The sequence below is a fragment of the Aquarana catesbeiana genome, linkage group LG04 (assembly GCF_042186555.1).
Source record: "Aquarana catesbeiana isolate 2022-GZ linkage group LG04, ASM4218655v1, whole genome shotgun sequence".
In the NCBI taxonomy this organism is placed as follows: domain Eukaryota; kingdom Metazoa; phylum Chordata; class Amphibia; order Anura; family Ranidae; genus Aquarana; species Aquarana catesbeiana.
In genome coordinates this window covers 12,306,815-12,332,882 of record NC_133327.1, presented here as the reverse complement: position 1 = coordinate 12,332,882, position 26,068 = coordinate 12,306,815, and the positions used below count along the sequence as shown (strand labels likewise).

At 46.3% G+C, this 26,068-nt stretch overlaps 1 protein-coding gene across 2 annotated transcripts in view; it reads right to left on the bottom strand.

The window, feature by feature from the left end:
• KIF13B (kinesin family member 13B) overlaps positions 1-26,068 on the bottom strand; it is a 367,935-nt gene that overhangs the window by 237,132 nt on the left and 104,735 nt on the right. For both annotated transcript variants that reach the window (XM_073624835.1, XM_073624836.1), the window contains exons 3-4: positions 8,192-8,204; positions 563-623 (exon numbers count right to left, since the gene is read on the bottom strand). In XM_073624835.1, the coding sequence (XP_073480936.1) occupies positions 563-623; positions 8,192-8,204 (74 nt within the window). The remainder of the gene's footprint in view (positions 1-562; positions 624-8,191; positions 8,205-26,068) is intronic.

Genomic DNA, 26,068 nt, shown 5'->3' with positions numbered 1-26,068 from the left:
CAGGAGGTCCAAGGGAGGAACAAGTGAGAGCTACAGCTGGCCAAGGAGAAAACACCTCCTGGAAGTGTCCTTGTGGAAGTTTTCCACTGAACAGAGCAAAATTTTGTTAGCTTAGGTAGCGGAGAAGGTAAGCATTTGTCTCTTATTTTGCAGGTTTAATTTTTGGCAAAATGTTATCGTATGATGGGGTATAATATTGTGGGGTACATTTTAGTTAAAATTTTTAAGTTTATACATTTTAAAAAGCAACGCTTTAGTTTTGCTTCTTTCAATATGCATACAATCCTTGTTTTACAAAAAGAAAGACAAAAAATTCCCAGAGATCCTCAGGTATTCTAGAGGACAGCAGTGCAGTAGTTTCCTGCCTTTAGACTGCCTGTGTCTGGCTGAAAATCTGACAGATTGGTGGGATAACTTTGTTTTACAACAAAGAAGCCAAAGAGCTATATGAAAACAGTTTACAAAGGCAGTCTCAAGAACAAGGCAATCATTTCTGTTTTCCCTTGCAAACTGAAAAAAATAACTAAAAATGGGAGTCAGCAGTGGAGCTGTAGGACTTTACCTGCAAATTTCTCTTTTACAGATTCATCCATCGACCAGAAGCAATGATCGTATGCAAATACCTAGAGAAAAAGAGAGACAATAGTAACAAAAAAACATTGAAAAAGGACATCACTTTTAGAGGATACATAAGTAGGTCAAACAGGTAAATGGCTTACAAACAGCAAAAGTTGGCATGACATCTACCCTTCACCCCCTTCCAACATGCTTGGGTCTTGCCTGCCATGATCATTGCCCAAACTTGATCAAAAATTTAGATGCAATACGTAAGGTTTTTTTTCTCCTTTTCTACATAGGAAAAGGGAATAACAGTGGTGTGTGTGTGTGATGAGCTCTTCACACAATGCCTGTTACATTATATACTCTTGGAGAACACCATACAGAACTCTACACCAGTATCTGAGTTATCAACCTGTGGAGAACCCCTATGTAATGCTACACCAGTCTCTGAGTTATTGCCTACTGAAGAACTCCTACGTTACTCTTCACCAGTCTCTACACCCTGAAGAACCTCTATGTGACCCTACAGCAGCCTTCAAGTTATCAACTCCTATGTGACTCTACAACAGTCTCTGAGTTATCACCCTCAGCCCCAAAGAGCCCCTATGTGACTCTACACCAGTCTCTAAGTCGTCAACCCCTATATGACTCTACAATAGTCTCAAAGTTATCACCCTCTGGGGAACACCTATGTGGCTCCACACCAGTATCTAAGTTATCCCCCCTTGAAGAACCCCTACATGACTACACCAGTCTCTAATTTATCAACCACATGTGGCTCTACAACAGTCCAAGTTAGTTATCACCACCAAGACAACCCATAAGTTACTCTAAACCCATCTCTAAGTTATCAGCCCCTGGAGATCACCTTCACGACTCTACACCAGTTTCTGAGTTATCAACCCAACCCCCGAAGAACACCTACAGTGGATATCAAAAGTCTACACACCCCTTAAAATATCAGGTTTCTGTGATGTAAAAAAATGAGACAAAGATAAATCATTTCAGAACTTTTTCCACATTTAATGTGACCTATAAACTGTACAACTCAATTGAACAACAACTGAAATCTTTTAGGTGGAGGGAAGTAAAAAATAAAATAATGTGGTTGCCTAATGCCGCGTACACACGGTCGGACTTTTCGTCTACAAAAGTTCGACGGACGCCGACGGACTAAAGCTGGCTGACAATCCGATCGTGTGTGGGCTTCCCCGGACTTTCAGCGGACTTTTCCAGCCGCAAATCTGACGGACTTTAGATTTGAAACATGCTTCAAATCTTTACGTCGTAACTACGCCGGACCCAGAAATCCGCTCGTCTGTGTGCTAGTCCGACGGGCAAAAACCAACGCTAGGGCAGCTATTGTCTATCAACTTCCTTATTTTAGTCCGGTGTACGTCATCACGTACGAATCCGTCGGACTTTTGTGTGATCGTATGTAGGCAAGTCCGCTCGTAAGAAAGTCTGCCGCAAGTCCGCCAAAAGTCTGTCGAAAGTCTGTCGGACAGGCTTTCGGACTTTTGTAGACAAAAAGTCCGACCGTGTGTACGCGGCATAAGTGTACACACCCCTAAACTAATACTTTCTTGAAGCACCTTTTGATTTGATTACAGCACTCAGTCTTTTTGGGTATGAGTCTATCAGCATGGCACATATTTTCTTGGCAATATTTGACCACTCTTCTTTGCAAAAACACTCCAAATCTGTCAGATTGCGAGGGCATCTCCTGTGCACAGGCCTCTTCAGATCATCCCACAGATTTTCAATCAGATTCAGGTCTGGGCTCTGGCTGGGCTGTTCCAAAACTTTAATCTTCTTCTGGTGAAGCCATTCCTTTGTGGATTTGGATGTATGCTTTGTTTTGCTGTCATGCTGAAAGATGAAGGTTCCTCTTCATGTTCAGCTTTTCTAGAAAAAGCCTGAAGGTTTTGTGCCAATATTTATTGGTATTTGGAACTGTTCATAATTCCCTCTACCTTGACTAAGGCCCCTGTTCCAGCTGAAAAAAAACAGCTCCAAAGCATGATACTGCTACCTACATACTTCACAATGGGTATGGTGTTTTTTTTTTGGCAATGTGCAGTGTTTTTACAACAAACATATCTTTTGGAATAATGGCCAAAAAGTTCAACATTGGTTTCATCTGATCATAACACATTTTCCCACATGCTCTTGGGGGACTTCAGGTGTGTTGCTGCAAAGTGTAGTCGTAAGAAAAGGCTTTCGTCTTGCCACTACCCCATAGCCCAGACATATGAAGAATACGGGAGATTGTTGTCATATGTACCACACAGCCAGTACTTGCCAGATATTCCTGCAGCTCCTTTAATGTTGCTGTAGGCCTCTTGGCAGCCTCCCTGACCAGTTATCTTCTCCTCTTTTCATCAATTTTAGAGGGACATCCAGTTCCCAGTTCGTGCCATATTTTCTCTACTTGATGATGACTGTCTTCACGGTGTTCCATGGCATATCTAATGCCTTGGAAATTCTTTTGTACCCTTCTCCTGACTGATATCTTTTAACAATGAGATCCCTCTGATGCTTTGGAAGCTCTCTGCGTACCATGGCTTTTGCTGTAGGATGAGACTAAGAAAACGTCAGGAAAGACCTACTAGAACAGCTGTACTTAATTTGGGGTTAACCAGAGGCACTTTAAATGATGGCAGGTGTGTACTGACTCCTATTTAACATGAGTTTGAATGTGATTGCTTAATTCTGAACACAGCTACAGCCCCAGTTATAAGAGGGTGTGCACACTTATGCAACCACATTATTTTAGTCCACCTAAAAGATTTTAGTTTGTTTTTCAATTGAGTTGTACAGTTTATAGGTCACATTAAAAGGTGGAAAAAGTTCTGAAATGATTTATCTTTGTCTCTTTTTTTTTTACATCAGAGAAACCTGACATTTGATCAGGATTGTGTAGACTTTTTATATCCACTGTATGTGACCCTACACCTGTCTCTAAGTTATCACCCCCTGGAGCACCCCTATATGACTCCACACCAGTTTCTAAGTTAGCACCCCTTGTGGAACCCCTATGTGACTCTATACTAGTTTCAAAGTTATCACCCACTGAAGAACACCTTTACCACTCTAAAACATTCTCCGACTTATCCCATCCCCAGAGACCCCTATGCGACTTTACACCAGTCTCTGATAGTATTTTTCTGTTATAAAAGTTTGCTGGTTCTTTAACACATCTGACTTTACTTTCTTCTTGGTATTCAGCAGTAGTTGCACAGCTGGGACATTACATGAAGCAGGAAGTGTTTTCAGCCTACGTATAAAGAGCCGACGAGGGACTGAGCTCTTCCTGGTGTTCTATACAAAGCCTGGAAGACTCAGCAAGAAGCTGGCAAGCACTCGGACACCCTTTCAGTGTCTGTGCAGCTAGCAGGGGCTTGGGAACATCCTGCAAACTATTAATGTTCTAAGATTTTGGGACCATTTTAAAAAAGACGCAAAACAAATGTCTGCCCCAGGCTCACCAAATCCAGCCACAGCCATGGAAAAAAACAGAGCCTGGATTGTGAGCCTGTCAATGCTCTGTCCTTGGATCCTGTAGCAAGCCAATAGAGACACTGTTCCAAAGCAGATTATAAGTTTCATGTGACCGTATTGTATACATACAGTATTAAAATTAAATTTAAAAGGCTGGCCAGTCCTACAGAAGAACTTAAAAACACAGCTAACATTTTTTTCTTAGGAGTCTCGGCATAGCTTATATTTACTAAAGAAAATATGACACCCTGCTCCACCCTTATAAGGAAACAAGGCATCTCCTCCTATAGAACTGTCACTTCAACGCTTTCAGTGTCAATGAGCTGCACTTAGAGGGGTTAATCTGGTGTTGGTGACTGAAAATAAGGGTAATGTTAGGGGGGTTTAAGTGGTACGGTGAATGGGCACTGGTTGTTAAAGCAACCCTGTCAGAATAAAAGCACTTCAAGAGGAAGATCCCTGCAGAAGAAGAGCCCCTATGCTCATCTCTCCAGCAGCCCTGGTCTTCTATGCTCATCTCTCCAGCAGCCGGAACAGTGGTGTAGTGGGTAGCACTCTTGCCTAGCAGTAAATAGGGTCGCTGGTTCAAATCCCAACCACACTACCTGCCTGGAGTTTGCATGTTCTCCCTGTGCCAGCGTGGGTTTCCTCCGGGTACTCCGGTTTCCTCCCACACTCCAAAGACATGCTGGTAGGTTAATTGGCTTCTATCCAAAATTAGCCCTAGTATATGAATGTGAGTTGGGGACCTTGGATTGTGGGCTCCTTGAGGGTAGGGACCGATGTGAGTGTGCGACGTATGTGTGGAGCGCTGCGTAAATTGACGGCGCTATATGGGTACCTTAAATAATAATATAATAGATGGGCATCTTAATGAGACACAATGTACAGGGATAGGGACAATTGTAGACACCCACACTCACACTGGATGGACTGGTGTCTTTATTCAACCTTACTAACTATGTAACTATGTACAGTTGTGCTCATAAATTTACATACCCTGGCAGAATTCATGATTTCTTGGCCATTTTTCAGAGAATATGAATGATAACACAAAAACTTTTCTTTCACTCATGGTTAGTGTTTGGCTGAAGCCATTTATTATAAATCAACTGTGTTTACTTCTTTTAAATCATAATCACAACAGAAAGTACCCAAATGACCCTGATCAAAAGTTTACATACCCCAGTTCTTAATACCGTGTATTGCCACTTTTAACATCAATGACAGCTTGAAGCCTTTTGTGGCTGAGGCTCTTTAGCTTCTCAGGTGGTAAAACTGCCCATTCCTCTTGGCAAAAAACCTCCAGTTCCTGTAAATTCTTGGGCTGTCTTGCATGAAATGCACATTTGAAATCTCCCCAGAGAGGCTCAATGATATTGAGGTCAAGAGACTGAGATGGCCATTCCAGAACCTTCACTTTATTCTGCTGTAGCCAATGACAGGTCCAATTGGCCTTGTGTTTTGGATCATTGTCATGTTGGAATGTCCAAGTACATCCACCTCAGTGTTTCACAGTAGGAATGGTGTACCTTTCATTAAAGGGCCTTGTTGACTCCCCTCCAAATGTAGTGTTTATGTCTGTGGCCAAAAAGCTAAATATTGTTCTAATCACTCCAAATGACTTTGAGCCAGAAAGTTTGAGGCTTGTCTCTGTGCTGTTTGGCGTATTGATACTTTGTGGCATTTGCGTAGTAATGGTTTTCTTCTGGTGACTCGACCATGCAGCCCATCTTTCTTCAAGTGCCTCCTTATTGTGCATCTTGAAACAGCCACAGCACATGTTTTCAGAGAGTCCTGTATTTCACCTGAAGTTATTTGTGGGTTTTTCTTTGCATCCCGGACAATTTTCCTGGCAGTTGTGGCTGAAATTTTAGTTGGTCTACCTGACCGTGGTTTGGTTTCAACAAAACCCCTCATTTTCTACTTCTTGATTAGAGTTTGAACACTGCCGATTGGCTTTCTCAATTCCCTGGATATCTTTTTATATCCCTTTCCTGTTTTTATACAGTTCAACTACCTTTTCCCGCAGATCATTTGACAATTCTTTTGCTTTCCCCATGACTCAGAATCCAGAAACGTCAGTGCAGCGCTGGATGAAAGATGCAAGGGTCTGTCAGGAGTCCAGAAACTCATTGACTTTTTATACACACACACTAATTGCAAGCAAACAGATCACAGGTGAGGATGGTTACCTTTAATAGCCATTCAAACCCCTTTGTGTCAACTTGTGTGCATGTTATCAGGCCAAAATCACCAGGGTATATAAACTTTTGATCAGGGTCATTTGGGTATTTTTTGTTGTGATTATGATTTAAAAAGAGTAAACACAGTCGACTGATAATAAATAGCTTCAGCCAAACACTAACCATAAGTGAAAGAAATGTTTTTGTTTTATTATCCATATTCTCTGAAAAATGGCCAAGAAATCATAAATTCTGCCAGGGTATGTAAACTTATGAGCACAACTGTAACTATGTAGCCCTGGTCTTCTATGCTCATCTCTCCAGCAGCCCCGGTTTTTGCTCATCTCTCCAGCAGTCCTGGTCTTCTATGCTCATCTCTCCAGCAGCCCTGGTCTTCTATGCTCATCTCTCCAGCAGCCCTGGTCTTCTATGCTCATCTCTCCAGCAGTCCTGGTCTTCTATGCTCATCTCTCCAGCAGCCCCGGTTTTTGCTCATCTCTCCAGCAGTCCTGGTTTTTGCTCATCTCTCCAGCAGTCCTGGTCTTCTATGCTCATCTCTCCAGCAGTCCTGGTCTTCTATGCTCATCTCTCCAGCAGCCCCGGTTTTTGCTCATCTCTCCAGCAGTCCTAGTCTTCTATGCTCATCTACGGTGTAGCCTCTGCCAGTCTCTTTGGAGCTTAAAGTTAGCCATAGCTGGATCGAAATTTCAATCCATTTATGGGCAGGCTGGTTGTACTGAAGTCGATCTATTGATTAACTTCAGTACAACCATTCTGTTTTTTTTGTACGATCACCGACGGTGGCTAGAGACGCCAGCAGTGATTATTGTATTCTGACAGCAGGGCAACCCTCCCACTATCAGAGTACAATAGTGTAGTGGGAGGGATTCCCCCATCAACGCTGACTGTGTTGATGGGGGAATCAAGATATTTTCTTTCCTTCATCCTGTGGTTGAAAGAAAGAAAATTGCATAATCTATGGCCAGCCCAATAATACCAGCAGTGTCAAATGCCCGTGTCCCCTGCCATGCATTGTGGTTCTATCTTCTGACTCCTATGTCCCTGCTGTGTCCCATTGTGACGTAGGGGGTCAGAGGAAGCAACCAGGGTGCCTAGTGGAGGTCACAGGTGTCCAACCTTCCTGAAAGTGTCAAATGCCAAAGACATTGCTGGAGCCTGCAGCTCTGGAACAGGGGGGGGGGGGGGTAGCGACAGACCGCCGGTGAGTATAATACTTCTACTGCAGGTACCTTTCAGGTAGGCGCCACTTCTCTCTCCCAGAAGCCACAAGTGTGACTCTTTACTGTTACCTTTATTGGGAAACCCATCACTCTGACCTGGGAGCCCTCCCACAGACCCTCACAAAAGCATGATACGTTCCAAATGTATTAATTACAAATATAGTCCACCTTGTGTATTAAATGTACCCAAATTATTAAATACATTTTCGTATCGAAGCCTGCAAAAAATTGCAAATCGTGGGTGCAATGCAAAGGCTCTTGCCTCGTTTATGTTCCATTCCCAGGTTCGTATGGAGGGTATAGGAGGTATGTACCCTCAGTTATGGGGTAGGAGAAGTGATCAAAGGACTAGGAGTGCGGTGAAACGCTTGTGTTAGCCTAATCTTTGAGTCCATCTGCTGCAATAGTGGTCTTCCCATTTACAGATCTGTGGTTGCGTGAGTGGAGTCTAGCACAGCCATGCAAAATTCAAACACTCCAACCAGAAGCGCCCTGCAATTCATGGGGCGTGCTGAGGGTAGGGAATTGGGGAATGTGACCATGTTTCATGGGTACCATGGTTCAAAAGGTGGACTATGCCTTTAAATGTGTTGCAAAGGTAACAGAAGTGCATTTGAGTTATCTTGACCTTGTGCACTGCAAACATGTATTGAGTGATTTATGCTGTACACCGCATTACACAGTAACAGGTCCACTTACTTTTGGCTGGCTCCTGGAAGGCACAGCAACGACAATATAGGAGGAAAAAAAAAAAAAGGAAGGCATTAGTAACTTCATAAGCAAAGTATAAAACATGCAACAAGTGATTATATACGGTAATAAAAGTCCAATACCAACTTTTTTTAAATCAATTTCTAGTCTTTTTCTTTAATGAAAAAGTCAGCTTTCGCTGCAATTATTATTATTATTATTATTATTATACAGGATTTATATAGCGCCGACAGTTTACGCAGCGCAATGCTCTCTTTCTCCCCAGTGCTGTCCCCTGCAAACTCACTGATCTGTAGTCCAGCATCACTCCCCTTCTGAGCATCGATCAACCTGCTTCCTATGAGCCCAGGGTGTCAAGACACCGCCCCTAGGGGGTACGTCATCACTCCCCTTCTGAGCATCATTCAGTCCGCTTCCTATGAGCCCAGGGTGTCCAGGAACTGCCCCCAGTGGGTACGTCATCACTCCCCTTCTGATCATCATTCAGTCTGCTTCCTATGAGCCCAGGGTGTCAAGGAACCGCCCCCAGTGGGTACGTCATCACTCCCCTTCTGAGCATCATTCAGTCCACTTCCTATGAGCCCAGGGTGTCCAAAAACTGCCCCTAGTGGGTACAGCATCAGTCCCCTTCTGAGCATCATTCAACCCACTTCCTATGAGCCCAGGGTGTCCAAAAACTGCCCCTAGTGGGTACAGCATCAGTCCCCTTCTGAGCATCATTCAACCCACTTCCTATGAGCACAGGATGTCAACGAACCACCCCCAGGGGGTACATCATCCATCAGCATCAGTAACCTTCTGAGAATCATTCAACCTCCTTCCTATCTGCCCAGGGTGTCAAGGAACCCCCCCCCCCCCCCCCCAGGGGGACATCCACACTTCACCATCAGTCTCCTAAGTTTTATTCAACCCATTTCCTGTGAGCCCAGGTTGTCAAGGAACCACCCCCTGGGGGTACATCATTCGTCAGCATCATTCAACCCACTTCCTATGAGCCCAGGGTGTCAAGGAACCGCCCTCAGTGGGTACAGCATCAGTCCCCTTCTGAGCATTATTCAACCCACTTCCTATGAGCCCAGGATGTCAAGGAACCACCCCCCAAGGGGTACATCATTCATCAGCATCAGTAACCTTCTGAGAATCATTCAACCTCCTTCCTTTCTGCCCAGGGTGTCAAGGAACCGCCCCCTCTACCAGGGAATTCTAGAGCACTTCATGCTTCCCTCTGCTGACCAACTTTATGGAGATGCTGGTTTCATTTTCCAGCAGGACTTGGTACCTGCCCACACCGCCAAAAGTACCAATACCTGGTTTAATGATCATGGTATCACTGTGCTTGATTGGCCAGCAAACTCGCCTGACTTAAACCCCATAGAGAATCTGTGGAGTATTGTCAAGACACCAAACCCAACAATGCAGACAAGTTAAAGGCCGCTATCAAAGCAACCTGGGCTTCCATAAGGCTGGATTCACACCTATGCATTTTTTGTGCTTTTTGCATTTTGCAGATTTGCACTACAGTCCATTTAACCATGTTTCCTATGGAACACGATCTGTAGTGCAAATCTGCAAAATGCAAACAGCACAAAAAATGTATAGGTGTGAATCTAGCCTAACACCTCAGCAGTGCCACAGGCTTATCCCCTCTGTGCCACGCCGCATTGATGCAGTAATTCATGCAAAAGAAGCCCTGACCAAATATTGAGGTCATACTATACTGTACATGGACAGACTTTTCAGGAAGCCAACATTTCTTTATTAAAAATACTTTTTTTTTTTTAATTGGTCTTATGTAATATTCTAATTTTCTGAGATACTGAATTCTGGGTTTTCACTAGCTGTAAGCCATAATCATCAAAATTAAAAGAAAAAAATGCTTGAAATATATCACTCTGTGTGTAAAACATCTATATAAAATATACGAGTTTCACTTTTTGAATCAAATTACTGAAATAAAATTAACTTTTTGATGATATTCTAATTTTATGAGATGCACCTGTATGTGCTGTCCGTTATTTTGCATGGTGCCCTGCTGTTCCTCTACAGCTGCGCATGTCTTTCAATGCTGGCACTGCCACGGATCAGGAAATAGGGGCAGAGGGTTCACCGGGTAAATTTCCCTTTTTTTTTTTTAAATAACAAAAAGGATCCTTTTTTAAGCACTCAGACTGTGAAAGGCAGTACTAGGGACCAATCAAGGTCTGCTGCATGCACATATGCAATGAGCATGCTGACAGGAGAAGAGATCTGTCCAGTAATCCAGTGTTATAGACCGCTCACTGCTGCTCTGTGCGGGGTGAATGGTCTGGTCTCCGCCCCCTTCCTGTAGTTTTTTGCAATTGCTATGTAGTGGGTGGGTTCTCCTGGGCCCCTCCCACAGCTCTGCTCCCACTCCTTGTGCAGGGTGACTGATCTAGTCTCCGCCCCTTTCTGTAGTCTTCTAAAGGCAGCCTGTAGTGGGTGGAGTCTTTTGGGCCCCTCTCACAGCTCTGCTCTCTCTCCCCTTGCATAGTGACTGGTCGTGTCTCCGCCCCCTCCTTTAGTTTTCTGTGGTGGGTGGAGCCTGCTGGGCCCCTCCCTCTGCTCTTTCTTTGTGCAGGGAGACTGGTCTAGTCTCCGTCCCTTCTTGTAGTGGGTGGAGTCTTTTGGGCCCCTCCCACAGCTCTGCTCTCTCCCCCTTGTGCAGGGTGACTGGTCATGTCTCTGCCCCTCCTATAGTTTTCTGTTTCGGTGGTGGGTGGAGTCTGCTGGGTCCCGCCCTCTGCTCACTCTCTGTCCAGGGAGACTGGTCTAGTGTCCGCCCCTTCCTGTAGTTTTCTAAAGGAAGCCTGTAGTGGGTGGAGTCTTTTGGGCTCCTCCCACAACTCTGCTCTCTCTCCCCTTGCGTAGGGTGACTGGTCGTGTCTCTGCCCCCTCCTTTAGTTTTCTGTGGTGGAAGGAGCCTGTTGGGCCCCTCCCTCTGCTCTCGCTTTGTGCAGGGAGACTGGTCTAGTCTTTGTCCCTTCCTGTAGTGGGTGGAGTCTATGGGCCCCTCCCACAGCTCTGCTCTCTCCCCCCTTGTGCATGGTGACTGATCATGTCTCCGCCCCCTCCTATAGTTTTCTGTGGTGGGTGGAGCCTGCTGGACCCCTCCCTCTCTGCTCTCTCTGTGTGCAGGAAGACTGGTCTACTGTCTGCCCCTTCCTGTAGTTTTTTTTTAAGGCAGCCTGTAGTGGGTGGAGTCTTCTGGGCCCCTCCCCTCTCTCCTTGAGTAGGGCGACTGGTCACGTCTCCGCCCCAACTGTAGTTTTCTGTGGTGGGTGGAGCCTGCTGGGCCCCTCCCACTGAACAGGCTATGTACATAAACAGGATGGTGTCACTGCTACTTTTACCAGGTAATATCTGGGATTGCAAAGGCATTTGGTGCACACAAAGTGGATTTATATTCTTGGTGGTTCTTGAGGAAATAAAGGTTTGTATGACCGGCTTTAACTACAACAGTGAAACAACATCAGGTCACTAGGCTGGCTGTGCTGTGTGGCAGAGCTGTGGAAATCTCAGGACTGCATGAACAGAATACAATCCTTTGGTAGGCAATACGGCTCCTACATCTGTATATAACGTATTGCCTGGAGCTCAGATTCCACCACTTCTTACTTCCTCCTCCATTATTCTCTCATCACATCGGATTTTTCACTAGCAGGTAATAAGTAAACATTTCCATTTATTGTTCCATTAATTACAGAGGAAATCATAAGAACACATTCTTCCTACAGGAGGCCTTAACCCTTCACTGGGAAGACCCACCCGCTGCTGCTCTGTAGGAACAGAATCATTCAATCCTCCGTGACATGTCAAGCCCAGATCCAAACAATCATTAAATCCGACCTCCGGACTTCCCTTCAGTCTTCAACAGTTGTACCGGCTTCTCTCCTGGACTGAAATGGCTCACTCTAATTTCACCGCACATTGAGCAGACATGTGCAATTCGTTTCGTTCTGAATTAATTTTTTTAACGAATTTCGAAATATCCAAATTAAGGCAAACCCGTTTAATGAATTTTTCAAAAAATTTGAGAAAAAAGAAGAAAAAGAAATAAAAAGAACAAAAAGAAGAAAAAAAAAAAAAAGGAAAAAAAAGAAAAGAAAAAGAAGAAAAAAAAGAAAAAGAATAACTGTTAAATTATAGGTATTGGAATTTCCTTTCAAATTTGGCCGTTAGTGAACGTAACAAATATGAATTTATCCAAAATAACGAATGCCCTATCTAAACAAATGGAATGTAATGAATTAATAATAAAAATGTATTATTATTATTAATTTGTTCCGTTCCATTTGTTTAGATGCGACATTCGTCATTTCGGATAATTCGTAACTTCGTATTTGTTACGTTCACTAACAGCCAAATTTGAAAGGAAATTCCAATACCTATAATTTAACAGTTAGTTATTAGTTACCGTATTTATCGGCGTATAACACGCACTTTTTTCCCCTTAAAATCAGGGGAAAATCGTGGGTGCGTGTTGTACGCCGATCCCCTGCGATCCTGAGCTGACAGATCTAAAAAATCGCCGACCGCAATTTGAAAATGGCGCCGACGCTGGCGCCGAAATACACTGAGCCGGTCCCCGACTCTTCTCGGCCACTTTCGGCTTCACTCGACCTAGCCGTTCAGATAGCTTCGCTCACAGTCACGCCCTTCCCGGGCGGGACTACGAGTGGAGCCGAAAGTGAACGAGAGCCGCCGAGGACTGGCTCTGTGTATTTCGGCGCCATTTTCAAATCGCGGTCGGCGATTTTGAAGCCCAGGATGGCAGGGGATCACATCGAAGGTTGCACTGGGGCAAGGCTGCACTGGGGCAAGGCTGCACTGGGGAAGGCTGCACTGGGGAAGGCTGCACTGGGGAAGGCTGCACTGGGGAAGGCTGCACTGGGGAAGGCTGCACTGGGGAAGACTGCACTGACAAGGCTGCACTGACAAGGCTGCACTGACAAGGCTGCACTGGGGAAGGCTGCACTGACAAGGCTGCACTGGGGAAGGCTGCACTGACAAGGATGCACTGACAAGGATGCACTGACAAGGATGCACTGACAAGGCTGCACTGACAAGGCTGCACTGGGGAAGGCTGCACTGACCAGGATGCACTGGGGAAGGCTGCACTGACAAGGCTGCACTGACAAGGCTGCACTGGGGAAGGCTGCACTGACAAGGCTGCACTGGGGAAGGCTGCACTGACAAGGCTGCACTGACAAGGATGCACTGACAAGGATGCACTGACAAGGCTGCACTGGGGAAGGCTGCACTGGGGAAGGCTGCACTGGGGGAGGCTGCACTGACAAGGCTGCACTGGGGAAGGCTGCACTGACAAGGCTGCACTGACAAGGCTGCACTGGGGAAGGCTGCACTGGGGAAGGCTGCACTGGGGAAGGCTGCACTGACAAGGCTGCACTGGGGAAGGCTGCACTGACAAGGCTGCACTGACAAGGCTGCACTGACAAGGCTGCACTGACAAGGCTGCACTGGGGAAGGCTGCACTGGGGAAGGCTGCACTGGGGAAGGCTGCACTGGGGAAGGCTGCATTGACAAGGCTGCACTGACAAGGCTGCACTGCAATGATGGGCATTTAAATGTAAGTTTTTTTCCCTTCAACTTCCCTCCTAAAAGTTTTTTTTCCTTAAAATTCTCTCCTAAACTTGGGGTGCGTGTTATACGCCGATAAATACGGTAATTATTTTGAATTTCCAGTTTTCGGATTCTCGAATTTTTCGAATTTGCTCATTTACGGATTTTCAAATTCTCGAATTTACAAATGACTCTAAAAACGGAAAAAAAAAAAAAAAAAAAAAAATACATTTACGCCAGTGCACATGTCTAACCGTGAGCGTCTCACGATTTGCATTAGAAACTGCAGCAAGTCAGATAGAGCCCGCCTCATTTCCTGGCTGGAGGATGTGTAAAACTAGCGGCCCTCCAGCTGTTGCGGAACTACAAGTCCCATCATGCCTCTTGCCTGTGGGAGTCATGCTTGGAACTGTCAGCCTTGCAATGCCTCATGGGACTTGTAGTTCTGCCACAGCTGGAGGGCTGCCAGTTTGACACCTTTCCTCCCTGGCCCACCACTTTCATTCATTGGACTTCAGTTCTTGCCTTGGGGCTGAGGGCTCTAAAGAGGAAGCTATGTGCAGAACCCTGGCTGGGCCCTCTCATCTGCCATGATCTTCCTACATTGCATAGAGAATCACAGAGACCCAGTGATGACACTGGGACTCCAATAAGGTATGTAATAAAAATGAAGAGGTTTTATTCAAAAATGTTATTAGCATGTTGATGGGGTGGAAACATAGAAACTGGGCAGGCAAAATATAAGCAGATTAAAAAGGGATTGTAAAGGCTCTTTTTTTTTTTTTTTTTTTAACAAACATGTTATACTCCCCCCCCCCCCCCTGTGCAGTTGGTTTTGCACAGAGCAGCTTCAATCCTCCTCTTCTCGGGTCCCTCTTTGCTGCTCCTGGCCCCTCCCTCCTTTTGAGTACCCCCACAGTCAGCAGCTTGCTACAGGGGGCACCCAAGTCGAGTCAGAGCTCCATGTACCCATTCAGACACGGAGCCCCGACCTGGCCCCGCCCCCCGCTCTGCCATGATTGGCTGACTGACAGCCGCAGGAGCCAAGTGGCGCCACTGCTCTGTCTCAGCCAATCAGGAGTGTCCTGGATGGCTGAGGGGATCGTGGACATTGCTGGAGAGAGAAGGGGACCAGGTAGGTAATTAGGGGGTGCTGCAGGTAGGTGATTGGGGGGGGGGGGGCTGCTACACACAGAAGGTTTACTACTTCAGCTCCGCGCTATAGCCGAATGACGACTACAGCGCAAACCTGCTTTACCGTCTATTGACATCCTCCAGTGTGGCCTGCGCGCCCCCTGCAGGGCATGCTCTGTGATCAGCGAGTCTATGAGACTCTCTGGATCACAGATCGGAGTAAGGGGTCGATCCCGACCCCTTACCACGTGATCAGCTGTCAGCCAATGACAGCTGGTCATGTGATGTAAACAGAGCCGGTAAAAAAAAAAAGCCGATCACCAGCGGCTGAGAGGGACAGTCACGGCGAGCTGCCGCCAGATCCTCAGTGCCCACCTGTGCCCCCTGCCAGTGCCATCTAGCAATAGGTAACAGTGCAGCCTACCAGTGCCCACCAGCGCCACCCATCAGTGCCCACAGTGCCTCAACAGTGCTGCACATCAGTGCCACCCATCAGGGCCCATCAGTGCCACCTTATCTGTGCCCATCAGTGCCAACTTATCTGTGCCCATCAGTACTGCCTTATCTGTCCCCATCAGTGCCGCCTTAACTGTGCCTATCAGTGCAGCCTATCAGTGCCCACCAGTGCCGCCTCATCAGCGCATATCAATGAAGGAGAAAAATTACCTGTTTGCAAAATTTTATAACAAACTAATAAACATGATTTTTTTTTTTCAATCTTTTTTTGTTTGTTTAGCAAAAAATAAAAATCCCAGCTGTGATTAAATACCACCAAAAGAAAGCTCTATTTGTGGGGAAAAAATGATAAAAATTTCATTTGGGTACAGTGTAGCATGACCGCGCAATTGTCATTCAAAGTGCGTCAGCGCTGAAAGCTGAAAATTGATCTGGGCAGGAGGGGGGTTTAAGTGCCCAGTAAGCAAGTGGTTAATGGATAGAATGCTTTAAGATAAAAAAAAAAACCTTCTGCCTTTACAACATTTGATATTTATGCATTTGTCTCAGACAAGATTTTATTGTTATGTTCCAATTTCTTTTGTAATAAAACGCATATTTTTTTTATCAAGTGGTGTTCATGTCGCCCCCAAGTCCCGTTTCCAAGGGGGATATTTCTTTGTTAAAAGAGAAGCTCCTTTGGCCATATTTCTCTTATGTGTCACAGGAGTGCACTTACCTGTGCTCTGACAATGTCGGGATCCCCCCAGATGCCTAAGCAGTAGCTGGCTGTGCCTCTCAGTGAGCTGCGGAGAACCTGAGCCAGCAACTCCCGCCCCCACCACGGCCTGCGGCTCCAGTGAGCGCTGGAGGGGCAGAGACTGACAGTCACCCCTCTCTGCTCAGTGAGAACTAAGCGATCAGCTGTCAAGTAATCTCTCAGTTCTCGGGCTAAGGAGGACAGATGCAGCATCAGAACAATGCTGCAACAGGTAGGGAACCATGTGGTTTTTGTTTTTTTAGTTTGTTTTTTTTTTTGTTTAACACTCCCACACTTCTTTAAAATGCACTAGCGGTTACCATGAAAAAAAAAAAAAAATTCTGTGCAAATCACCAACTTTCTGGTAAAGCTGAAACATCCCCAGCATCTTCCAGCTCGTGAGATTATCCACCACAATAAAGGATATGGAAAGCCCCACCTCACCGTACCCCACCAAAACCCACCAACCACACTTGGTTCCTTGTTCTATCTACACTGCTGTCAAACTTCCGTCCTCCATCTCCAACACATGGCCAGTCAGGAAGCAGCTCTCCTAATCAGCACTGTGGCCAGTTTAGAGACAGCTCTCATGATTGGTGTAGCTTAAAATTGTGAACCATGTGGCTCAGTGATCAAGCAATGCACCGCTATGCTGTTAAACCCGATGCTGCTGTACCTTACCCGTCTCTCCTTGTGCCGCGTGTGCTCTATGCTAGCCATCACCCTGCGTCACCCAGCAACCCCAGAGTGTCCCGCGTCATCCAGCGACCCCAGAGCGTCCCGCGTCACCCCAGCGACCCCAGAGCGTCCCGCGTCAACCAGCGACCCCAGAGCGTCCCGCGTCAACCAGCGACCCCAGAGCGTCACGCGTCAACCAGCGACCCCAGAGCGTCCCGCGTCAACCAGCGACCCCAGAGCGTCCCGCGTCAACCAGCGACCCCAGAGCGTCCCGCGTCAACCAGCGACCCCAGAGCGTCCCGCGTCAACCAGCGACCCCAGAGCGCCCCGCGTCAACCAGCGACCCCAGAGCGCCCCGCGTCAACCAGCGACCCCAGAGAGTCTCGTGTCACCCCAGTGACCCCAGAGAGTCCCGCATCAATCAGCGACCCCAGAGAGTCCCACGTCACCCCAGCGACCCCAGAGAGTCCCCCCAGTGACCCCAGAGCGTCCCGCGTCACCCAGCGACCCCAGAGCGTCCCGCGTCACCCAGCGACCCCAGAGCGTCCCATGTTCATAGGGAACCCAGAGCACCCTGTATCAACCAGTGGCCCCAGGGCATCCCGTGTCACTTAGTGACCCCAGAGCGTCCTATGTTCCTAGTGACCCTGTAGCAGTGGTTCTCAACTCCTGTCCTCAGGACCCACTAATAGGCCAAATTTTAAGTATTACCTTAAAGAGATGCAGACTAGAATACTTCAATCACTGAGCAGCAATTTCTATCACCTGTGACGTATTTCAGTTATCTTGCAAACCTGGCCTGTTAGTGGGTCCTGAGGACTGGAGTTGAGAACCACTTCCCTATTAGCACCCCGTGTCAGCCAGTGGCCCCAGAGCACCCCATGTCACCCGGTGACCCCAGAGCATCCCATGTTCCCAATGATCCAATAGCCCCCTTGCGTCAGCTGGTGGCCCCAGAGCATCCTGTGCAACCCAGTGACCCCAAAGGAACCATGTGTCAGCCGGTGGCCCCAGAGCATCCTATGTTCCCAGTGACCTCAGAGCACCCTGTGTCAGCCAGTGACCTCAGAGCACCCTGCATCAGCCGGTAGCCCCAGAACATCCCATGTTCCCAGTGACTCCTAGGTCATCTGTTGCACCTCTGACACCTGTATCTCTGCACAGCTAGAGTATACTATTCTAACGTCCTAGCCTGTCTCTCCTGCAATGGATATGGACTTTGGTTTATGACAACTGTGCAACTACTGTTCAGAAGAAATCCTGCCAACCTGCATTGCTTCTCACCAGGCAGTCATGGAGAATGTGAAAAGGGCAAAGTCCTCCAACGGTGCAGCATGTGTCAGGATGCCACCCAAGTGTCTCAGAATCTGCTTCCAAACCTTCATCTGGGATGGCAGGGCCTGAGCTTCCTCTTTACTTTGGAATAAATTCCAGATATTACAAAACAGCTCAGGAATGACGGCCTTCTGTCAAAAATAATTCCAGACCTGACCCTGCAGACGAATTCATGTGTGTAAATGTAAATGTTTCTTCATGCTGAAGCTCACAGGGTACAGTGAAATCAGTAGAGGAGAAGAGCCGGTATAACTGTGCAAGACTGAAAGGACAACCAGAGTTCTGCTTTAATATATGTAGTATACTGGTGTGTGGGTGAACCATAGAAGACCTGTAAGTGAATTGTCACCTCTATTGCTGGGTTCTGAAACAAACACAAAAACATTCTTTGCATGGGACTGCGTGTGTGTATAGTTCGTACAGATGGCGCCATCCGGCCAGGGCACCTTTATTGTACAATGAAAAAAAAAAAAGAATATATGAGGGATTAGTCACGGGGATCATTTTAATAGCTCTCCGACATCGGAAAAGTCAATGTTTTCAGATGTCTTTTCCATTTCAGAAGTCAAAAACAGATTGTGGCACATATTCGCGGGAGATTAACACAGCTTGATTTCCGCATAAGCCGTGTTCATTGTGCATTACCACACGGCTAAAATTAATCTGACAGCGCAGGCTGGTGAGACGGCCAACCAACTGGCCTGCTTCTGCCCTTTGTTGGTGACTCCTTGGCAGATGTGGACTCAGCCTGGCTGCAGACAGAGGTCTACGTGTAATCTCTTTGGATGCAGAGAAATGCAATTTAATTGTTGTTGGCCTTAAAGGTCCACCAAACAATGTGAGATCAAGAGGACCAGTCATGTGTACCCAGAAGTCATTGTCGTATGCCAAACATTCCTCTGTATACAGAGCTGGGCAGCAGAGTGGGTTTGGATCCTGCTGCAAATCGGATTTGTTTCCGCTTTTTGTTACTGCACTTCACTTCCTCTGTAAACAAACAACTTTGTGTTCCCAGTGACCCCAGAGCACACAGTCTTTCCAGAGCACCCAGTGTTCCCAGGTGACCCCAGAGCACCCAGTGTTCCCAGGTGACCCCAGAGCACCCAGTGTTCCCAGGTGACCCCAGGGCACCCAGTGCTCCCAGGTGACCCCAGAGCACCCAGTGTTCCCAGGTGACCCCAGAGCACCCAGTGTTCCCAGGTGACCCCAGAGCACCCAGTGTTCCCAGGTGACCCCAGAGCACCCAGTGTTCCCAGGTGACCCCAGGGCACCCAGTGCTCCCAGGTGACCCCAGAGCATCCAGTGTTCCCAGGTGACCCCAGAGCACCCAGTGTTCCCAGGTGACCCCAGAGCACCCAGTGTTCCCAGGTGACCCCAGAGCACCCAGTGTTCCCAGGTGACCCCAGAGCACAAGGTGTTCCCAGGTGACCCCAGAGCACCCAGTGTTCTCAGGTGACCGCAGAGCATCCAGTGTTCCCAGGTGACTCCAGAGCACCCCCTGTCTACCAGAGATTCCAGACCATCCAGTGTTCCCAGAGATTCCAAACCATGTTGTGTCAGCTGAGATTCCAGACTATCCTGCGTTGCCAGAGATCCCAGACCAACATGCGATCCCAGACCATCACGTGTTCCCACCCAGACCATCCCGTGTTCTTAGAGATTCCAGATCATCCCATGTTCCCAGAGATGTGAGAGCATCCTGCGCTCCCAGAGATTCCACATTCCCAGAGATTCCAGGCCAACCTGCGCTCCCAGAGATTCCAGGCCATCCAGTGTTCCCAGACCATCCTGAGCTCCCAGAGATTCCAGACCATCCAGTGTTCCCAGACCATCCTGCGCTCCCAGAGATTCCACGTTCCCAGTGTTCCCAGGCCAACCTGCGCTCCCAGAGATTCAAGACCATCCAGTGTTCCCAGACCATCCTGAGCTCCCAGAGATTCCAGACCATCCAGTGTTCCCAGACCATCCTGCGCTCCCAGAGATTCCACGTTCCCAGGCCAAACTGCGCTCCCAGAGATTCAAGACCATCCAGTGTTCCCAGACCATCCTGCGCTCCCAGAGATTCCAGACCATCCAGTGTTCCCAGACCATCCTGCGCTCCCAGAGATTCCAGACCATCCTGCGCTCCCAGAGATTCCAGACCATCCTGCGCTCCCAGAGATTCCAGACCATCCTGCGCTCCCAGAGATTCCAGACCATCCTGCGGTCCCAGAGATTCCAGACCATCCTGCGCTCCCAGAGATTTCAGACCATCCAGTGTTCCCAGAGATTCCAGACCATCCAGTGTTCCCAAACCATCCTGCGCTCCCAGAGATTCTAAACAATTCTGTGCACCCAGTGATTCCAAACCATTAGCAAGACATGTGCCCCCAAAGGACTAGCATGCATTCAGGCCTACACTAGCCCTATCTCACATACATACCCAACCATATAAGAGCCAATTATCCTACCAGAGTGACTTTGGTGTGTGGAAGGAAACCCACACAAGCACAGGGAGAACATACAAACTCTATGCAGGTAGAGTACAAGTTTGGATTAAAACCCAAGACACCAATGATTGTGTTAAGACAACAGAAATCTGCTTCCCTTTCCTCTCATCTCCATAACAGAGGGAGGTGTTCCAAAGTTTAAAGAGAGAACTTAAAATAATATTAACAGATAAGAGTGCAACACAGGGAGTTGTCAGCTTATTGGATTTCTGGCAGGATCAGCAGGTCATTTTGCACTTCTCATACAGATGTAACAAAACACCTTCAATTATATATTAAACAGACCAAAATGGAGGAAAAAGAAGTTTATTGAGGATCAGCAGGTCATTTTGCACTTCTCATACAGATGTAACAAAACACCTTCAATTATATATTAAACAGACCAAAATGGAGGAAAAAGAAGTTTATTGTTAGGGATTACATGCACTTGTTACATATGAGGTGTTGAGGACGTTGTGGAGCCTTTATTAAAATGTCATTTACAATTTGATCTCCACTCTAACCACCTGCAATGTGCATTTCCTTAATACTACACCCATCTTTCTAGCACAGAAACAGTGCAATACAGACAGCCCTGCCTACAATTTCCTCCATAATGATAACAGTACAAGTTATAATATTGAAAGATAAGAGCTGTTGTGCTGGAAATCAATAGAGACAGACAGGTGTGAACACTATTCATCAGGTAACCTGGGAATTCCAGCCAGTGAAGTCTATGGATTATCTCATAATGACTAAAGGGAATGTTTAGGTGCAAAAGATATTCAGCCATCGATCGTATGCGTAATCCTGATAACATGGCGACAATTCACTTATCACAGGGCAAAGAAAGAAAGACAATACATGCAGGGAGTGCAGTTTGCAAGCAACCAATAAACTGCATCTGCAAATAAAGCTAGCAAGTCTATGATATGAAGAATAATAGACACAAAAGGACCTTGCAGTCTTCAACAGCAAAGATTGCAATATCTACCAACGTGTAGGCAGGTGCAGTCTGTACTCCCCACTGCAGGTGGCGCTCGACCAAAGTGACAATGCAGCAGGGGAAGGAAGTTGTGAGGAACTTGGTTCCCCTGACTTTCTGCGGTCACAAGGATACAGCTGTCCAATTAGACGCTTGTGCCCCATGTGACTCCAGCTGCCATCTTGGGTCAGACAGAGTCTATTAAAATTGATATTAAAAAGGTTTTTTTTTTTTTTTTTTTTTTTTAAATAAATAACAAACATGTCATACTTACCTGCTCTGTGCAATGGTTTTGCACAGAGCTTCCCCAGTCCTCTTCTTACCAAGTCTCCCGCTGGCGCTTCTGGCTTCTCCCCCTTGACTAGTGTCCCTAATAGCAAGCTACATGCTATGGGGGCACTGGTGCATGCTCGCTTACAAGTCCCGTTCAATAAGTCCATAATGAACAGAATTTTGGCTTGCAGGAACCTTCAGCCTTTACAACGACTTTAAGACTCTGTCCCCGGGGTCTGGCGTGCTTTATGCGAGTAGCTAGTGCAGGGACCGATTCCCTATGTGGCAGGGACAGTACTTTGAGGTAGGGAAAGGTTCTTGAGGAGTAGGGATGGAGTAATAGGGATAGAGATAGTGCAGGGACTTCTCTTTCTAGGAAGCCTCCCCTTTGGGTGTATACCGGCCAGGCCGTACCTGCCTGTATTTCTTAGCATTGAGGACACCACTGATCCTGATGAAATCTCCAACTCCATTTGCAGAAATGCAGTCTCAAACTTGCAAGGAACCCCCACCATGCTTCACAGTTGCCTACAGACACTCATTGTACCTCTCTCCAGCCCTTTCCCCAACAAACTGCCTCCTGCTACAGCCAAATATTTCACATTTTGACTCATAATTCCAGAGCACCTGCTGCCATTTTTCTGCACTCTGGTTCCTATGTTTTCCTGCATAGTTGAGTCGCTTAGCCTCGTTTCTACATAGGCAGTTTGGCTTTTTTAGCCACAATACTTCCATGAAGACCACTTCTGGCCAAACTTCTCCGGACAGTAGGTGGGTGTGCCAGAGTTCCACTGGTTTCCGCCAGTTCTGTGCTGACGGCACTGCTGGACATCTGATAGGGAAGGGAAGTATGATGGCGTCTTCATCTGCTGCATTACGTTGCCTTGGCCGACACTGCATCTACAGTCCTCAACGTTGCCCATTTCTTTGTGGTTCTTCAAAAGAGCCTGAACAGCACATCTTGAAACCCCAGGCAGCATTTTTGCCTGGAGGAAACCTTGCAGATGCGGGTAACTACCTTGTGTTTTGTTGCTGTGCCCAGTCTTGTCATGGTGTATAACCTGTGACATAAAACTGTCTTCCACAACCTCACCTTAGTAGCAGAGTTCCTCACCCAGTTTTAAGCCTGCTATACAGGTTTCCGTTTCAGTTAGTGATTGTGTTTCAACCTACATATGAAATTGATGATCATCAGCACCTGCTTGGTATACCCCGACTCTACACACCTGACTCTAATCCTACAAAATCCCTGACTTTGTGCAAGTGTAAAAAGTGTGCAAGTGTAAGAATCAATGCTAGTCTGAAGCCAAAAAGAGTAGTCACACCAGCTATAGATTTAATTTAGACTTTTCTCCTGTTTGCTCACTTTTAATTTTTTTAAATTGATCAGATCTACTTCACAGCATTTCTTCACACCTACCTGAAAAAAAAAAAACTTTTGCACAGTACTGTACATATTTGCTTGTTTCAAAAAGGCTGAAGGGGATTTCCATTTTAGCAGCAAAATGGAAAATCCCTTTTAAATTACAGAATCCGAATTGAACGTCTGCTCAGTATCATTTTCAAACAGATATAAATAAAAATTAGCAGGAAATTGAGAAGTCGAAATAATCACATAAATAGCCAAGCCTGTAGGCCAAAACTAAGAAGAAGAAAAAAGAAATCTAACAGAATGACCAAATAGACATGTCTTTCCATATCTTCATTGTGTACAGCCAATTCAGCTTTAAGGCCCCATTCGAACCTGAACGTAGTGGTTTCAGGCAGAAAGTCGCGCGATTTTACCACGATTTTGTACAGGTCAAAAGGTCACCAATGTAAAAAGCAGAAAAACGCCTGTAATCTGCCTAAAAAAAAAATTCCAGAACTTGTTTGAGCTTCAGGCGTTTTGGAGCTTCTGGCTTCAAGCGTTTTGGAGTGGAGATGTGAACCATCTCCATAGAGAATAATTGATTTTTTTTTTTCCCCTCCAGCGTTTTATAGCTTCAGGCTTAAAGCTACAAAATGCTCAGGTGTAAATGGGGTCTAACACCAAGACTAGAGTCTCAATCCAACCCCCTGAAACATGCAAGAGCTCTGTCTGAACCATGATAAAAGGGAACCTGTGAAGCGAAGTCTCTCCGCAGCTGCACAGAGAAGCGCAAGAAATGGCGGAGGAGTTTTGTCCTCCTCACTGCTGCTGACTGTTGAGACAAGGTGGGGGGGTGAAGCTGAGAGGGGTAACGCAGTGCAGCTGCCAGAGGTGTGAGGGCCACATGAAATGGCCTGGAGGGCCACATTCGGCCCGTGAGCCTTGTTATTTTTATATCACATAAGGAGGAAAGAAAACACCACTCAAAAGATTCAAAGGTTGGATTGAGAGAAGATCACGACTTTAAGAGATGTATCTCTTGAGTAAACAATTAGTAGAAAGCCTGACGCCTGCTCTAGTCACTGTTTTTATCTGGGTACATAAGCTAAAGAAAAAAAAAAAAATAGGTGGGTGCAGGTGGGGTGGAAACTGGATTTTTTTTAACCTCAAAAACCCATAAAAAAAATGCAGCAACTGGACGGCTTCCTTAAAAATACAGCTGGCAAAGTCCATTTCTCCTCTGAACCCAACATTTCCATCTTTTGAGTGCAGTTCGCTTTCCTGCATGTTTGAGATGTTGTTCTCAGATCTGTGTTTAAATTAGGAATATTGAATCAGAGCCTGCAGAGATTCTGAAGATGAAACCATTCTGGAGAACAAAGAGAAATATAGGCCGTGGCCATTCTCCTCTCTTTAATGACTAGGCGCACCATAAAAAGTCTCCTTTAAAAATAAGGTCCTGTTTTATGGCGACCCCCCTTTTGCTGCCTTTGTCTTCAAGGTCAATTAAACGAATAGATAGTAACCCCTCTGCAATCTTGCTTTGAGGGTCGAATGTGCTTTATTTGGCCAGGTCCTTCTTGGTCAAAGGCAGAGTCACGGTTACATTTATAAAAGGTCATCTTATAAAGGAATCTCTAAAGGGTCACTAAGGTCCTTTCTCCCCATCACATCTGTCAGCCATAAACCTTACGGCAAAGCTCTGCAAAGTGGAAACGGAATGGGAACAATGACTGTTTACTCGACATGCGTTATAAGGAAGCTACAGCTACTGCTTCCAACTACCAAAGGAAAGGATTCAACTGCAAAAATTTTCTTACAATTACTGATTTATAATCCATCATTTTCTGTAGTGAGGGAGAGGTCGTCCCTTTTACAGACAATGATGGGTGATGCCCAATTTTGATCTTTTAAGATCCAGCGTAAATTGTGTTTACAGGTGGTCATCAGATTCCAGCTGTCATTTTATTATGTGGAAGGGAACAGCATCAGTCAGTATGGGATACGCTTGACATGGCCTTCTGTTCATTTTACCCAGAATCCTTGCCTCTCAGGACACAGATCAGAAAATCTCTGAACTAAAGCGTCCTCATATGCCCTCCTGTGTGCCTGTCCCAATGTAACCTTAATGTCCATTCATGAGAAGCCCACAGAGCTTTGAATGAATGAGTAGCATCATCAGGAAGTACCGGATCCTGCATGTGGGACATCACAAAGACAAGATCACAACTGTAGATAAAGACAAACACAGACATGGCTACCCAGGCTTTGGGATCATCATCGACTAATGTTGTGATTTTGGAAGTATCATGAGACTATTCTAATCGGTGAGGTCAACTTTAAACCATCTGACCTCTTAAATCAGAGGATAAATCAAAACCTAAAAGCTATTGGCAAGATGTCCTTATGAAAAAAATGAAACCTATCATCAGTTGGGGGAATAGATTGTAGTTATTCTGGTGACTAGTAGGTTTCTTCTATGTTGTATCGTCTGTAAATGATCTATCCGTTTATGACCACCATGTTCTAGTTTAAAGCTGTGGAGAAGTTTAAAGCAGGGTAAGGTTCGAAAAAAAAATCCCAAGCTTTGAACATCTCACGGAGCACTGTTCAATCCATCATCCGAAAATGGAAAGAGTATGGCACAACTGCAAACCTACCAAGACATGGCCGTCCACCTAAACTGACAGACCGGGCAAGGATAGCATTAATCAGAGAAACAGCCAAGGGGCCCATGGTAACTCTGGAGGAGCTGCAGAGATCCACAGCTCAGGTGGGAGAATCTGTCCACAGGACAACTATTAGTCATGCACTCCACAAATCTGGCCTTTATGGAAGAGTGGCA